At 47.2% G+C, this 14,570-nt stretch overlaps 5 protein-coding genes across 5 annotated transcripts; 4 read left to right on the top strand and 1 right to left on the bottom strand.

Annotated features, from left to right (window-relative positions):
* Window positions 1-593: 593 nt before the first annotated feature.
* On the top strand, window positions 594-2,239 carry N7479_002133 (High mobility group superfamily; the record flags this gene model as incomplete). The annotated part of the gene is made up of 3 exons (XM_057249830.1): window positions 594-752; window positions 805-867; window positions 932-2,239. The coding sequence occupies 3 exons, from the start codon at window positions 594-596 to the stop codon at window positions 2,237-2,239; spliced, it is 1,530 nt and encodes a 509-aa protein (XP_057114262.1).
* Window positions 2,240-3,725: 1,486 nt separating this feature from the next.
* On the top strand, window positions 3,726-4,453 carry N7479_002134 (putative prefoldin subunit 1; the record flags this gene model as incomplete). The annotated part of the gene is made up of 3 exons (XM_057249831.1): window positions 3,726-3,779; window positions 3,959-4,125; window positions 4,285-4,453. The coding sequence occupies exons 1-3, from the start codon at window positions 3,750-3,752 to the stop codon at window positions 4,451-4,453; spliced, it is 366 nt and encodes a 121-aa protein (XP_057114263.1). The 5' UTR covers window positions 3,726-3,749.
* A 3,675-nt stretch (window positions 4,454-8,128) lies between these two features.
* N7479_002135 (uncharacterized protein) lies at window positions 8,129-10,120 on the top strand (the record flags this gene model as incomplete). Its single annotated transcript, XM_057249832.1, has 3 exons — window positions 8,129-9,742; window positions 9,792-9,857; window positions 9,911-10,120. 3 exons carry the CDS (start codon window positions 8,129-8,131, stop codon window positions 10,118-10,120), a joined length of 1,890 nt encoding a protein of 629 aa, XP_057114264.1.
* A 643-nt stretch (window positions 10,121-10,763) lies between these two features.
* On the bottom strand, window positions 10,764-11,818 carry N7479_002136 (putative mitochondrial carrier protein; the record flags this gene model as incomplete). The annotated part of the gene is made up of 2 exons (XM_057249833.1): window positions 10,764-11,695; window positions 11,764-11,818. The coding sequence occupies 2 exons, from the start codon at window positions 11,816-11,818 to the stop codon at window positions 10,764-10,766; spliced, it is 987 nt and encodes a 328-aa protein (XP_057114265.1).
* Window positions 11,819-12,729: 911 nt separating this feature from the next.
* On the top strand, window positions 12,730-13,959 carry N7479_002137 (ceramidase; the record flags this gene model as incomplete). The annotated part of the gene is made up of 4 exons (XM_057249834.1): window positions 12,730-12,819; window positions 12,887-13,073; window positions 13,192-13,708; window positions 13,773-13,959. 4 exons carry the CDS (start codon window positions 12,730-12,732, stop codon window positions 13,957-13,959), a joined length of 981 nt encoding a protein of 326 aa, XP_057114266.1.
* Between the last annotated feature and the right edge of the window lie 611 nt (window positions 13,960-14,570).

The raw sequence follows: 14,570 nt of genomic DNA on the forward strand, positions 1-14,570 counted from the left end.
ATTATAATAAATATTAATTATATACAATGTACAAAACATTATATGACACTAACTAGAAACCAAAAAGAAATAGATCCACGCCATGCGTACTGTATTCCAGGCCTTCTTGAGTCAGTTTCAGCCTCTAGCTGTTTGCGTATCTCTTCTCCCATCTCTGTCGACTATATTTATTTCGAGACCCGCCCATCTTTCAATCTTCAATCTTCAAGTCTTTGGCTTTTTTGTCTCTCGGATTCTTTGAACTTGGAATCCACATATCCACCTAATTTTCATACTTAGTTACCGTTATACTTAACTTACATTCACACACACTCTTCGTCCAATTGGATTGTTGCAGTGTTTGTCTCACCTACCAGCAGATCTATCTGCAATCGTGTTTGAGACCTTCTTTCAGGGGAGCCAAACTGCAAGACAAACCCATCATTTTGGTTAGACAACAGAGAATATCTTTCTTCTACATCTCTTCCACTTCTTTCCTCTTTCTGGAAAATCTCTTTCTCTTCTTTACTCTCGCTGGACTAGCTTTCTAGCGATTCAACCAGTATCCAGCATATCTTTTTATCCTGTCTCCCAGAATTTAAAAGATCACAACAATGACTTTGGTGGCAAGACCCATTCCTCCTTCACCTCCCCAGTCCCAAGACGGACATCCCTTGTCTGGAGAGGAGTTCGAAGGCCCTAGCGTGTACCCACATCTGTACAACACCATGAAGATCACCGGCGAGGAAATGAATGGCCAGCCCCAAGCAATGGTGAGTCTCTTATCTTCTGGCTGTTGCCTGATGGCAATACTAACCATCTCAGCACTACGGTTCTCCTTCATTCTATACCCCCTCCAGTTTTCCTCACAACATGCCTCCTCAATCGGTAAGTGAAATTTCCATGTTGCCATTTGACCGCGCGTGAGTCTGATCAAGATGTGTAAAATCAGATTATGATGTCCAGTGCTCAAGTCACCACGCCTCCTCCGGTATCTGATGAATGTCTCATCCCAATGGGGTCACCTACCATGAGGAGCCCCTCGCCACCTTGGTCTTCACGAACCACTCGCGGCAAAGCAACAATCAAGGCAACCAAACAGCGACGCAACCGTAACCGGAGAGAACTCTCCGATTCAGGTATCAAGCTCGATGGACCAATCAGTCAACTCACTGAATCTTTTCACAATACTCCAATCAAAGACATGGACGCTTGGGTGTCTCGATCTGCTCAGGAGCGACAGGAGGAAGTTCGCAAGAAGAATGGAAAGATCTCCCGGCCCATGAATTCCTTCATGCTTTACCGATCTGCATATGCAGAGCGCACCAAAAGACTAGTGGGTGCAAACAACCATCAAATTGTCTCAAAGGTCGCAGGTCAAGGCTGGAAGCAAGAGCCCATTGAAATTCGCCGAAAATACGAAGACCTGGCGAAGTTAGAACGTGATAACCATGCCGCAACACATCCAGACTACAAGTTCTCGCCCAACAAAACCCCAAATGCCACTAGCCGACGCGATAGCGGCTCTCCTTCAGTCACACCAGGACGTATGGGCGATGATGGGAGTTTCTCTGACATGGAAAGTGACATTGGATCGACTATCGGACCATCCTCCTACATCCACTCTCGGTCACAAAGCTTCGAAGAGGCCTACTATGATAGTAGCCGGGATTCCTCGCCATTTGGGCCCGACTCCATGATGACACCCGGATATATTCACCCCTCCTGGCAAAACACAAGCCACCCAAATGGCCTTCCAAATAGCCACCCAATGCTGGAATCCTACGCTGGAGATGTGAACTATCGTTCCACCAGCCCAACCCAGCAGGATATTGGATATGGATCTTCCCTTGCTGGGCTCCCTGGTGCTGCACACCACGAGTTGCTCCAGCCTCAGCTTACCCACTCGTCGCATGGTCTCCCCATGCACGACATGGATCCTCGACTTCTTAGCAACGGCGGCGAGTCTGGGGTTGCCACCATGACCGGCCCTTCCTATACCGCCACTCCTGGTTCTTATTCTAACTGGGCCGATGAGACTCAACCCGGATTTTACGTAACCTCATCGGCGCCGTCCATGTCTCCCAATACCATTTCATACGCCCATCCTAGCATGACCTCTGCCTACCTCCCCAGCATGCAGAGCCTCGAGTGCCGGGATCCATCATGGGACATGCCTCGTCATGAAAACATGACTGACCCAACCGGCGCTGAGTTCGAGTTGTGGTGCTCTGCAGAGCCCAACGCGAACAACTACTGAGCGCTGACAGATAATCAAACGATGCCCATGGCTATCTCCAGGGCCTTTCATAAGTCTACCGCGACATTGCATGTAGGCTGACCAACTTCTTGCTAATGTAATCCTGGACGAGAATATGAGCAGGAGTTGGCCACGCCGATGGGCTTTCTAAAACAAAAAAGCTCAGTGGAAAACGGAGTTTGGGCTTGGGGCGTATGGGGTCCCAGAATATTTTCCTTGGTTCGGTCTTTTACTTATCATACTGTCATGCCAATCCATCTGGCATTTGTGTTACTTTCATTTGATTTCGAGATCTGCCTGGAAATTGATTCAGTACTTAGGGTGTTTAGATTTCTGTTATTTTTCACATGGAACGAATGATGCTGGAGGGACTCGCGATCTTTTTAATGCATTGATTTTACCTACTCAAATATCCATTCCAAATTTCTCTAATTCAAAAGTAATTAGATATTAAATAAATAGCAGTGTTTATTGCCAGTAATCTCAGCCAGGTTGGTACTTCGTGCCCACACGGACCTTCTCTAGGTCATCATCCCTACTTCGTACTCTATGCTATAAACGGCAGTGATATCCCCCCTAGCACGATCTCAGATCCTCGGATCTTATGGCATTACATCAAATATCCTTCCATTATGTTCTATCACACTCTATCACACCGCTACTTAGAGATTCGTGCGTAGTTACCATATGCCACAACGTCCTAATGGGGCAATATGTCCGTCTTCTTTCCCGTATTTTTGTGCCTACCAGCTTTCCAAACTTATGTATCTCATTACCGCAAAAAGCATTGGCTGCCATTACATGAGAAATTGTACTGGAATTGCCCACTTTGTATGGAGCCATTTAAATACAAAACATCTGTCATATGAGCCTGGTGTCTACAAAAATTGTGTAGATTTAGTATGCTCTTTGTGCTGGAGACTAGCTATATATTATTCTAACAAAGTGTTTTCAACACTGAAAGACCTGTTGAATTTCTTTCTTTTCTTACTCAAAAAGCTCTAGGTATCACTGAGCCCGTGTGAAGCTCGCCCTTCCTAGACCGAAGTCCATAGGAGGTGAATTGCTGCAGCCGATCTTGCTTCAATCTGATTCAATAAGCTCAACAAAAGAGATGAATTGTATATACAAGTATGTCTATCTCTGCCGAGCCTAATACACGACGCCTGCTTTTCTCTAGGACTTGATACACTTCTCGTAATACCTCTCGTATACCTCGAGCCCTAAGTCAGGCAATACTCCACCGCCCCGCCTACCCACCGCCTTGACCCCAAAGGCCTCGCCGAGCAAGTCGAATTGGTTCTGTTGATCAAGACATTGCTCAGAGACACCCGTGCGAGACAGTTTCAATAGAAACAAAACCGACCGAAACATATTTACTCCAGAGAGAAAAATCAAATACCTAATCCGGAGTCCACGACAACAAACCAATTTCACTTCCGCCCGTTCCTCCGCACCCCTCCTACCCCTCAACCACATTCAAGCTCCAAAAACAACATCCACAGCCAAGATGTCGATTCCCAACGAAGCTCTCCAAAAGGTGTGTCTCAGTCTGGATAATCTTACATCTTTAGGTCGGATACTGCGAGCAAATGGCCAGAGGAAGTGGTGTACCAAGTCAACTCGGTCTCACTCAGCCCCTTGTCTCTCTCTGGTTTCCGATTGAGGATGTCAATTCCAATTAAGGTGTGCAAATGCTAATAATTTCCACAATTACAGCTCCTCCAGGAGATTGAGGCCCGCGCGATCGCCTCGCAGCAGCAAATCAGTATCACCAAGGCTCATATGACGGCCAAGCAGCGCGATATTCGCATGCTACAGCTTACATCGAAGGAGTTGTCTGAGTTGCCTTCCGAAACGAGGGTTTACGAGGGTGTCGGAAAAATGTGAGCATTTTTATTTTTGCTTTTCCTATCTCGTCTTTTTGTTTCTTATTTATTTCATTTCTCTTGTCTTGTGCGACTCCAAACAGTGAGACAGCCATGGAAATTTCTAATTGGTCTCATTTTTCGTGGAACCGAGACTGACTTCTCACCCTGTTCCAGGTTCGTCAACGTTCCCATCGGCACAGTCAACAAACGCCTTACGCGCGAGAGCAGCGAGGCCACTGCTGAGATCGCCAATCTCGAGAAAAAGCTGCAATATCATGAGACAACAAACCAAAAAAGTCGGGAGAACATGGAGCAGATTCTCAAGTCTGGTGGGAGATCGTGAACAAAATGTTGAAATAAGAATATGAGACGAGAGCAAGGCATGAACGCGATGCGCTCCCATGTGGAGGGTATCCTTATTTGTGGTTTCTGTGCACCAAAGGCCCAGCGATTCTCGCGAATGTGAATCTTAATGGGAGGAACAGAGAATGCTGATTCTGCTCTGTCTTTTTCTTTCGGGTGCACCTGCGACACAGGCTGGATGGAAAAGATAGGATGGGTTGAAGATGTTGTCATCTCGAGACTGACAAGTGGATATGATACACTTTGCCCCGGGGAGATGCAGGATACGAATACCAGCCCTTCTACGCCCGGCTGGCCTGGTCACATTCTGGCGACTATAAATATTTGGGTTGCCGGGTGGTGACTTAGATACCCAGGAGTTATTGTTTGCAAAAAAAATGTGTGTTTTTGGATGAATTAAGCAAGGAAAGAGCATGTCATGATGACTTCTTTGCATATACACCCTCGATCTTTTATGGTTTCTCTGTCAACGCCTAAATCCGGATTCAAGAATTGATTGATCTTCAGCCGTCTAGCGGGAGAGGGCTATTGAGAGAAATACATGCGTAGCCTCGGTGCCAACATCCCAGATTTAATATGTCCGTTATACCAGTTGCATCTCAAAAACTGCATGGTGGGGCGGGTGCCCAGGTGGTACCTTATCGCGCTGCAGCTGTCATTGTTAATGATGTAAGCGTGCTCAAATGTGAAGCACGGTTAAATTTACTACATTTTCATCCTGTCTAGTATTATGTGAGGTATAATTTAGGTGACTAGATAGCGCTAACATTTTTAGTGTCTCACCAAAACGACAATTTGATAGGGCTGATACGCCAAGGGTGGTCTAAATGGAACTACGTATACTTTGTACTTTAAGATCTGCAACTGTCCTCCAACCTTGGAAGGATCTGAGGGAGAGGAAACTGATTAATCATAACTCTATGTATAATTGTGACTATTGTACATTTAGTGGGATATGCGACATACATCGTACATTACTACAGGACTCTTATGTGCTACCAGACCAACGCCATTGGCGTCATCTCGGTGCCCAGGCTAGATCAACTCCCATTTTCCCCACTGTGGAAATTAAAAATGACGTATATTTCGGCAACGCAACCACTTATTTCCTAGAACGAGCACTAACGACACATAATTCGTGGAACAAAGTCCAGTGATAGTATCGTTTCTTGTGGCGACTTCGCGACACTGGCATCCAGTCAGGACTGACCGCTGAATGGGCGAGCCAAGTAGCCTTGTTGCTGTTATCGCAATGCCAGGGGTTCCCTTGCTAGAGTCTAGACACGGACAAAGTAAGTTGTACCGCTTACAGATATACAAAGTACAATATACTTCTTGTGCCACTGTAGATGTTTGGCATATATTTTTTCTAGGTGTGGCTTGGGCTTGGGCTTTGATATGTGTAGCTTGAATATAAGGCCCAACAAGTCTAAAGGTTACCCTTGCACGCATGTTTTGGGCCGTGGTACTCCTAAGGTTAAAATCGGAAGCTTGAAGTTAGATGCGATTAGCGCAGTAAAGAAGAAGATACAGTGAGCAGGATATTTTTTCAAAAGACTTCATTGTGGCATTCAAAGTAGGAATTTTGGGCGTGCAGTTAATCACGCAGTGGAAGTAGACAACCACCAGCGATGCTTCATACAGTCGCTTTGGATTGTAGTTAAAAGAATGGTGCATCTGGGTATTAAGCCCGAACACAGTTTGTACGACATACATAGATGCCTATCTTTGAGAATTAGATACATCAAGTCTGGATACCACAAATGAGTGTTCATAGATGTGAGGTAGAAACTAGAAAGAATAAAGTCGGGTGCGAAAGTCACCTGGGTAGGTGCCCATGGGTCATCTCACGGGAACACCCGACCTTGTCCATCGGCAGGTTCATTACAAGGTTATTGCATTCCATGGATGGTATCACGTTCTCAGATACCTAGTGGATTATTTTCCGATTTAGGCTCAGTTCTCGCCGCTTTGTTCCAAATGATATCAATCGAGCATGCCTCCCGAAGCCCTCATCCTCTCATTCTCTCTCATTCTTATATAAGCAGTTTTCAATCCTGAGGTCAACCCTAAACCGACACTTGTCATGGCGAAGAACCAATTTGACTTTGGTTGATGACCACGTCTGCCTAATATGATACTTATTCTTGCTTGGGCTCTCGCTCGGCTTTGCATAATCCTACGGTCTACCACCTCCCGACGCGTTGCAGACACTATCTGGTGCAGCCAGCCAATACGGGTAATGTGTTGGTGGGCTTGGCACGATTAACAAGCAGGACAAGTACAACATACATGGCCGGTGGCCCTAAGTTCAAGAACAAAAATAACGATTTGTTTGTCTTACATCTCGATATTGAGATGTTCAATCCTCTCTAGTTAAATTTAAGGTACAATATGCTGTCTTGAGACTCAATTGTATCATCAGCCTGCTTTTTTTTTAACTTACTTGTAATGCAAAATCCGTGCAAGCAGCTAAGACGACAGATCTTCCAGGTACAGTTAAATCACTCATTTGACAGCTTAGCACCTGGGCAGATATTAGGCTTTGAATACTACATGCATTGATATCACGTGATGATACTGGGATTGAAATCCCACCAGCCTGACCCTCGTTTCCCCAAAAGCGGCAACTCAGATCCACGGATGAAAAAAGCCCCACCCGTCGAGCTACCATGTATTAAAATGGATATAATCTTGGAAGGATAGGCAAATATGGAACACGGTTGGTGCCCAATCCATCATTGTAGCGAATAGTATCTTGAATTCCCAGTTATTGGAATTAGGTAGGGAGACAAGAAGAATTAGCGCCTAAGTCGACTAAAGCTCGAATCCAAGTGTAAGATGTGAGCGACAAGATTATCCACAGAAAAAAAGGAGTCCATCGTACAGGATGGTTTCAGTAATAGCCTTACGTGTTTTAGATTCGCTATCAACGTCTCATAAAAAGTTAGCGCGGAAGGATCCGATCATGACTATTTTAGGTAGCGATACGAAAAGGATAGTTTCATGTTTCGGGGATTTATGTAGCTGCAATGCCTAATGTGCGGTGTGTATATTAATATTAGAATGCCCAATTGTCAGAGCGTTAACATTAATCTTGTCAGACTCGAAGTGGGCCCCGATGATGCTGTGTATCCGAACCCTGAAATTGGAGTTGGAGTTGGAGAGAGTATGTAGAACTACGTAGAACTTAGAGAGGGGAAAATACTGATACATTAAGTCTTGGTAGAATAGAATGGAATATAAGAGAGAATACGGAGTATTTAAGAGCGTAATACTATCGAGTCAAATCCACAGATTATGCGCCATGAGGCTGAAATGCATTGCCAATTGAAAAATGACGCCCATGACGCCCAGCTGAATAAATAAAAAGGTACTCCAGACTTGGCTTTCTTCCTTTTCCCTTTCTTCTTCCCACCCCCTCCCCCGCTTTAGCTGACAAGATAAGCGCACACTTCTCGTATACATATTTTGTCTGCTTTGGCCCCGGTTTCTTGTTCTTCAGCTTACTTCCCATCTCTTCCGCTCTCTTTTGGTTTTCATTTATCCTATCATCTGCCACCTGCGCCTGATAACCCCGCTCAGGCCCCTCTATCAGGGCCCTAATCTATATTATCAAGCCCGCCCCCATACTTTTCGCAACAACCCCGCCAAAATGCCTTTACAAGCAATGTATGACGATTACGGCTACTCCTCGCAGGACTCAGAGTACTCTGAGACCGATGTCTCCCTCCGGCGAACAGGTGTCAGAACTCATATCCGCCAGCGCTCTGTCTCTCGCCCCCGTCGCCCGGAAGTCATCTCTCGAGAGTACCTAGCAGCACCAGTCCAAACCACCACTCGCATTCACCGGTCGGCCTCGACAGGCGCTCGGCGGCGCGAGCACATCCCACCAGCGGCGCCCCCAGCGCCACCAGCGGTAATGATCTTCAACGAGCAAGGGCTGCAATCAGAGAGTCGCTCGGAGAACAAGCCCCAGTCTCGACAGCTGCACCAGAAGTTCAACGAAAAGCACAGCCACAAACACCGGCACAACCGCTTCGACGATGATGACGACCTGCCGGCACCCCCGCCCCGCCGTGGGCGCGCTGTCAGCAGTGTCTCGCGCGAGCCCTCCCCCTTCCGCCGCGACCATGAGTTGGCCATGAGCCAGCACATGCTGGAAATCAGCGACATCCGGCAAGATGTGAGCCAGCAACTGCTAGAGCGGGATAATCAGCGCCAGGATATGGATCTTTTCAAACATCAGCAGGAGATCGAACGGCTGAAGCGGCAACTGGAGAAGAAGACTCGTGAGCGCAGCGAGCACGAGCACGAGCACCAGCAGATTATTGTGAATCCGCAGCCTGATCCGCGCGAGTCTCGGCTGATCAGGGACGAGAGGGATTTTGATGAAGATATTTCAGAGCGGCTGCATAGGCTACAGCGGCTCGAACGCAAGCAACAATCCTCGGAAGAGGAGCGTAAGGCCGAGGAGCGCTATCAGCTCAAGAGGTTTGCGGCAGACAAGAGAGCTGCTGCTGAGGAAGACCAGCTTAGACATAAACTGGAAGATGAGAGGTTGAAGGATATTGCGCGTATGCAGGATGAGAAAGCACAGAGGGAGAAACTCATGCGGGAGGAGAAGTGGAAGGAGCTTGCAAGGATGAAGGAGGAGCAAGAGGAGAGAGGGAAGCTTATACGGGAGGAGAAGTGGAAGGAGGTTGCAAGGATGAAGGAGGACCAAGAGGAGAGAGGGAAGCTTATACGGGAGGAGAAGTGGAAGGAGATTGCAAGAGCAAAGGAGGAGCAAGAGGAGAGAGAGAAGCTCTTGCGAGAGGAGAAGTGGAAAGAACTTGCCAGGTTGAAGGAAGAGGAGGAGGAGCATGAAAAGCTCGTTCAGAAGATCCGAGATGAAGATATGCGAAAGGCGAGGGAGGAAGAGGAGAAGAGGAAGAAGGAGCTTGCTATGAAGGCTGCTGCTGTTGAAGAGTGGAAGCTTGAACAGGAGCGGATTAAGCGAAGGCAAGCGGAGGAGGCGATGCAGAAGGCGAAGGAGTTCCGTGACCGTCTTCGCGGTATCGGCTATACCGAGGAGGAGATTGATGCTATCATCAATAAGAAACAGAAGGAAGAGAAGAAAGAGAAAGAGAAGGAAAAGGAAAAGGAAAAGGAGAAGGAGAAAGAGAAGGAGAAAGCAAAGGAGAAGGAAAAGGAGAAAGAAAAGGAGAAGGAGAAGGAGAAAGAGAAAGAGAAGGAGAAGGAGAGGGAGAAGGTCACATGGATTAGGGTAAGGAGCCATCTCTATATACTAGGGGTTTTAACTGACACCATATCAGGTCCACCGCAAGCACTTGCTGCCAGATACCTTGATCGCCTACGGTCTTCCTTGGGATTGGGACGAGGTAAGAATTCCGCCCTGGATGTCTGGATGTATACAAGACTAATATGTTGATAGACCGATGGCAACTACATCATCATCAAAAAGTGGATAGATCATGACTTCCAAGATCAGCTCTTCGCTCACACCCAACGCCTACGCGAGGGCAAGGTCATCGCCGCAACATCCCACTCAAGGACTGAACTGAGAGTCAACGACCGCAAAAAGGACAAAATGTTCCTGGTCCGGAAGAAGAGTCCTTCAGGCCGGGTGCACATTTTCAGGTGATCGTCTTCCTTCCGCATTTCATTATGATTGATGTTTGGAGAAATTCGCATTAAGTACATGTTCTATCTGAATGTTGTTATTGCGTGTGTTTTTTTTTTTGAGACCCGTTCTAGTGGGACTGTTTCTTGTTGCAATTATGCCGAGTTATGTTGTGTTGAGATTTGTTCCTTTTCGTTTTTTATATCACATACTGGTAGTATGTGGTAATACAGTAACGCGATATGAACTGATGACCTGTTTTTATTCCGATTCTAACTTCTCTTTAACTGTACCAATTATATCCATCGTCGCCCTGCCCTGTGTATCTAGTCCACCGTCTCCTGTGTAATCTATGGGTCTGGCGAACATCTCACGGGCATAGGTGCCTGGTACAGGAAGATTAGGGGACACCCCTATTATAAATGGAAAAGTTGAGGTCAGGGATTATATGATAGGCGACATGTGCAGACGCAGTATAATATACATGTCAGGTCTTAGCACGCTGTGTAAAAACCTCCCATTGGGTCAAGCTCAATGCAGGTATGCACCCCTGCGCAAGGAGCCGGATGCGAGATAGAGCGGGGTCTGAGCAGACTATAATACAAAAAGTGGAATGGGTATGATGTGAGGGAGGGTGATAGCCAAGGAAAAGTAGAAGTCAAGCCTAGAGACCGATCTGGGAATTTGTCTCCCACCGCTTCTCAGCGCGCAGGATGAGCTCCTCATAGACAGTCCATGCCAGCGCCGAGCTAATGGCCTTGCGAGCCATGCGGAGACCAAGTCCACCGAAGAGACTGCGCATACCGTCCTCGTGGATCATCAGACGCGTAGCATGCACCATGTTCCCGTACTTGGCAGGCATCAGCTGCAACCGGGTCTTGACGGCGTCAAAAGGATTGGTGATTGCAGTCGCCATACCAGCCGCCGCCGCACCGGAGACGAAGTGTATTGATGAGGACGAAAGAGCAGTTGGTGTCTCGCCATTCTTAGAGGGTTTTGCAGCCATCAAGGAGAACCGTCGCTTCAAATGCTCGTAGAAGAGAACGTAGAGACCAGCATAGGGAGCATCACGAGCAGCAGTAGCACCGAATCCTGCGAAAAGCCCACGCAGGCCTTCAGTGCGGACGATATCCCGGCCTGCACCTATTAAGCTTCGATATGCGTAATAGTCTGACTCATAACGGACCTTGAGCACGGTCACGGGCATCATTACGAAGCCTGCAGCAACTCTTGCGACGGCTCCTGTAGCAAGGTTTGCTGTGTTGGAAAGTTTAGGGAGGGCTGAGGATGACCTAGCGCTTGTGACCGGACTAGCTAGGGCCATTGGGTTGTTTTGCGCAACGGCTTGGCGCAATGAGTTGAGACTGGTGAAATATAGTGCCGACCCGAAGCCGGTGCGGAGGGCTGAAGGGAGTGTACCCCGCCATAATCCACGGATTGGGTTTGGAGAGGAGATGATCGCCTTCAAAGTTGGTAGGAGGGCTGCTCCCTGGGACTGTTGGACTCGAGTTTTGAGGAGGTCCGCGGGTTGGAGAAGGATGGAGGAGGTAAGGCCAGAGCATAGTCCAGCAGCAAAGTGGAAAGGTGTTTTTGAGGCTGGAGCAATAAGCAGATGATGTTTAGCAATGAAACGAAAATGATTGGGGTTTGAACAGAAAGCATACTAGTTGAGGTGGTCGTTTTCACCTGTGGCACCGTTAATGTGCTATTGTTCGACATTGCTGGGTCGACTCGAAGCGCAACTTCGACAGCAAATATGTTTATTTTGTTAAAGGTAGAAGATTCAATGCCAAAGCGAGGTCCATAGGCGTCATGTACACGTAGCGGTCAAGAAGATGTTGAGATCCACCGGATGCGTAAAAAAAAAAAAAGAGTGAAAAAAACCGGGGAAATTCCAGAAAGACGGTCACAGTCAAAGAAGGGCACCACCTTGCATTCCACCAGGGATTAAATGAGGGAGAATGGAATGGAACAGGATTATAGAGAGTAATTGCAAGCGATGACTCTGCCGAGGTCAAAAGGCAGAGGTTGAAAACAGTGAAGTCATCGTCAGCAATGGCTATCGATAAGCCACCCGGTGGACACCACTTGAAAGTACCTAGGTAAGCATTTATGTGCAGGTGTATACACGGAGTAGAAGTTTACTATTAATCCAATTAATAGACTCAGAATTCGTATTTCATACTTCAAATAATATTCTAAAGTCAACTACATAGTATATCTATCGTATGACTGTCATATCATCCAATATGCGGCTCTTTGACCCTTCTGTGTACTCCGTACTAGTATGTATAGGCCGTTTACAGTCAATATGCATCTTTATAGATCAAATACAGCAGAGGCATAAACATAAGTATAGAACAAAAATAGATATAGGAATTAAATACAAAGTACATAGCTATATACGGAGTAAATAGCCATGTACATAAATATGTAGGTGGGCAGAGAGGGGGAGAGAAGAAGGAGAAGCGCCGTTTCCGGCATCTCGCGGAGTGCACGGACCAACAAGCCCCGTGGATAATCGACGTCATGTGGTGTTCGTTTCTCTTTCTCTTTCTCTTTGGATTTAGAGAGCTTATACAGACTTAATATCTCTCTAACATTACCCAGATACCTTGGTATACAGCATAATGCCTTGGTCTTTACCATTCTTTCCGTATCCGTCTGCAAAGGACGGATACTGGGAGCCTATCACCTCCACCTTGAACTGGTGCGAGGAGGTGTGTATTCCCGCAGAAGTGAAAGAGCACAGAAGCAAGAACCATGCTAATATATCATTTTAACCAGGACTATTATGCCACTGAATATGCCGCGGAAATTGTCAACACACTCACGAATTTGCTGTTCATGTGGCTTGGAGTCCAGGGCATACTGGGCTGCCGTCGCAATGGACATGACCAAATCTTTACGGTCGCCTTCCTTGGCTACCTAGTAGTCGGAACAGGGAGCTTCCTGTTTCACTCGACCCTCAAATGTAAGTGTCCCTACATCCCTCTCAGGTCCATCTAGTTAAACCGCGGCGGACATTCACCAATAATAGTCAAAACAAAAGATGAGTGAGGAATGCTGACCGGTGAACCCCCCCACCATAGACCCCATGCAGCTAGTGGACGAACTCTCAATGATCTATACCACCTGCCTTATGGCCTACGCTTCATTCTCGTATGCCCGAACCACCACCGTACGAGTCTTTCTCGGAATTTCGCTCACAGGTCTCGCCGTGTTCATCACCCTGTACTACCACTACCTCCAAGACCCGATTTTCCACCAGAATGCCTTCGCAATCCTGACTACCGTCGTCGTCCTGCGCAGTATGTATACCATGGAAGTGACCCTCCGACCCAAATGGCGCCGCTCAACGGAGGAGGACCGCCTAGCGCGCCAGAAGAAGGGACTCCCCGTTCCGACAAAGGAGCGCCAGCACTTCGAGAACGTGCGCGACCAGAAGACCCTCAAAACCATGTGGTTCATGGTCATCTATGGACTGAGCATGTTTTTGGGAGGGTTCTTCATCTGGAACTTGGATAATGTATTCTGCTCTGAGATCCGTCGGGTGCGCCGCGCTGTTGGTCTTCCATGGGGTCTCTTTTTGGAAGGGCATGGCTGGTGGTATGTGTCAAACCTATACTATCGATTGCCATCGGATTATTTGCTAATTTATTCTTACTTGCAGGCATATCATGACTGGCATCGGTGCTTATCTCTATATCACGTGGGGAATCTGGCTCCGTCACTGCCTCAACGATCGACAAGACGAATACCACCTGCGCTGGGTGCACTTTTGGCAAATTCCCGAAGTGATTCGCACCTCGGGCGGACCATCCGAGAATGGGGTATCCCGAGCCAAGAAGTCAACCTGAAACAACTGCCTAGACACACTCTCTCCCAGTTAGCTCATTACTCGCACCCGTCGTTGCGTATGGGCGACGATATACCACACTCTTGCAAATGTGACCACCAACATAACATGAAGTAGATACCATGCTCTCTTCCTGTCTGGCCGTTGCCACGAAACTCGGAGCAGAGCACTGTTTTTTATTACCCTTGGCGTTGCTTTTGCATAGCTTCCACGAACACGATTCGTCCTGGAGACGGATACTTTGGCTTTGGACCATAGATACACGATACCTTTTTTTTCACTTTTTCTTTTTGTCTAGGGGCGCGCGGAGTCATTGCTATAGAGGGGAGTCAGGCTTGTGAACCTATGATCGTGAATTTGGCGTTCTCATTCATAGGATCTAAAATCAATAGAAAAACATTCAGGCGATGCAGACTTGAACATTCTCTATTCATATGGCAAGGGATATACGTAGAAAATTCGTCTACACAATTTATGCCTCTTATGGCCGTCGTATACAGCTGAAAGGACATCTATAACGAACATCTGAGGTTCTTACATACGAATAGTATCTTGGGCCAAATATACCTGAGTCGTCAGGGACAGCGGCCGCGTGAGCGGGCGACTGACCAT

The sequence above is a fragment of the Penicillium vulpinum genome, assembly GCF_028829585.1.
Source record: "Penicillium vulpinum strain IBT 29486 chromosome Unknown utg000001l_segment0_segment0, whole genome shotgun sequence".
Classification (NCBI taxonomy): Eukaryota; Fungi; Ascomycota; class Eurotiomycetes; order Eurotiales; family Aspergillaceae; genus Penicillium; species Penicillium vulpinum.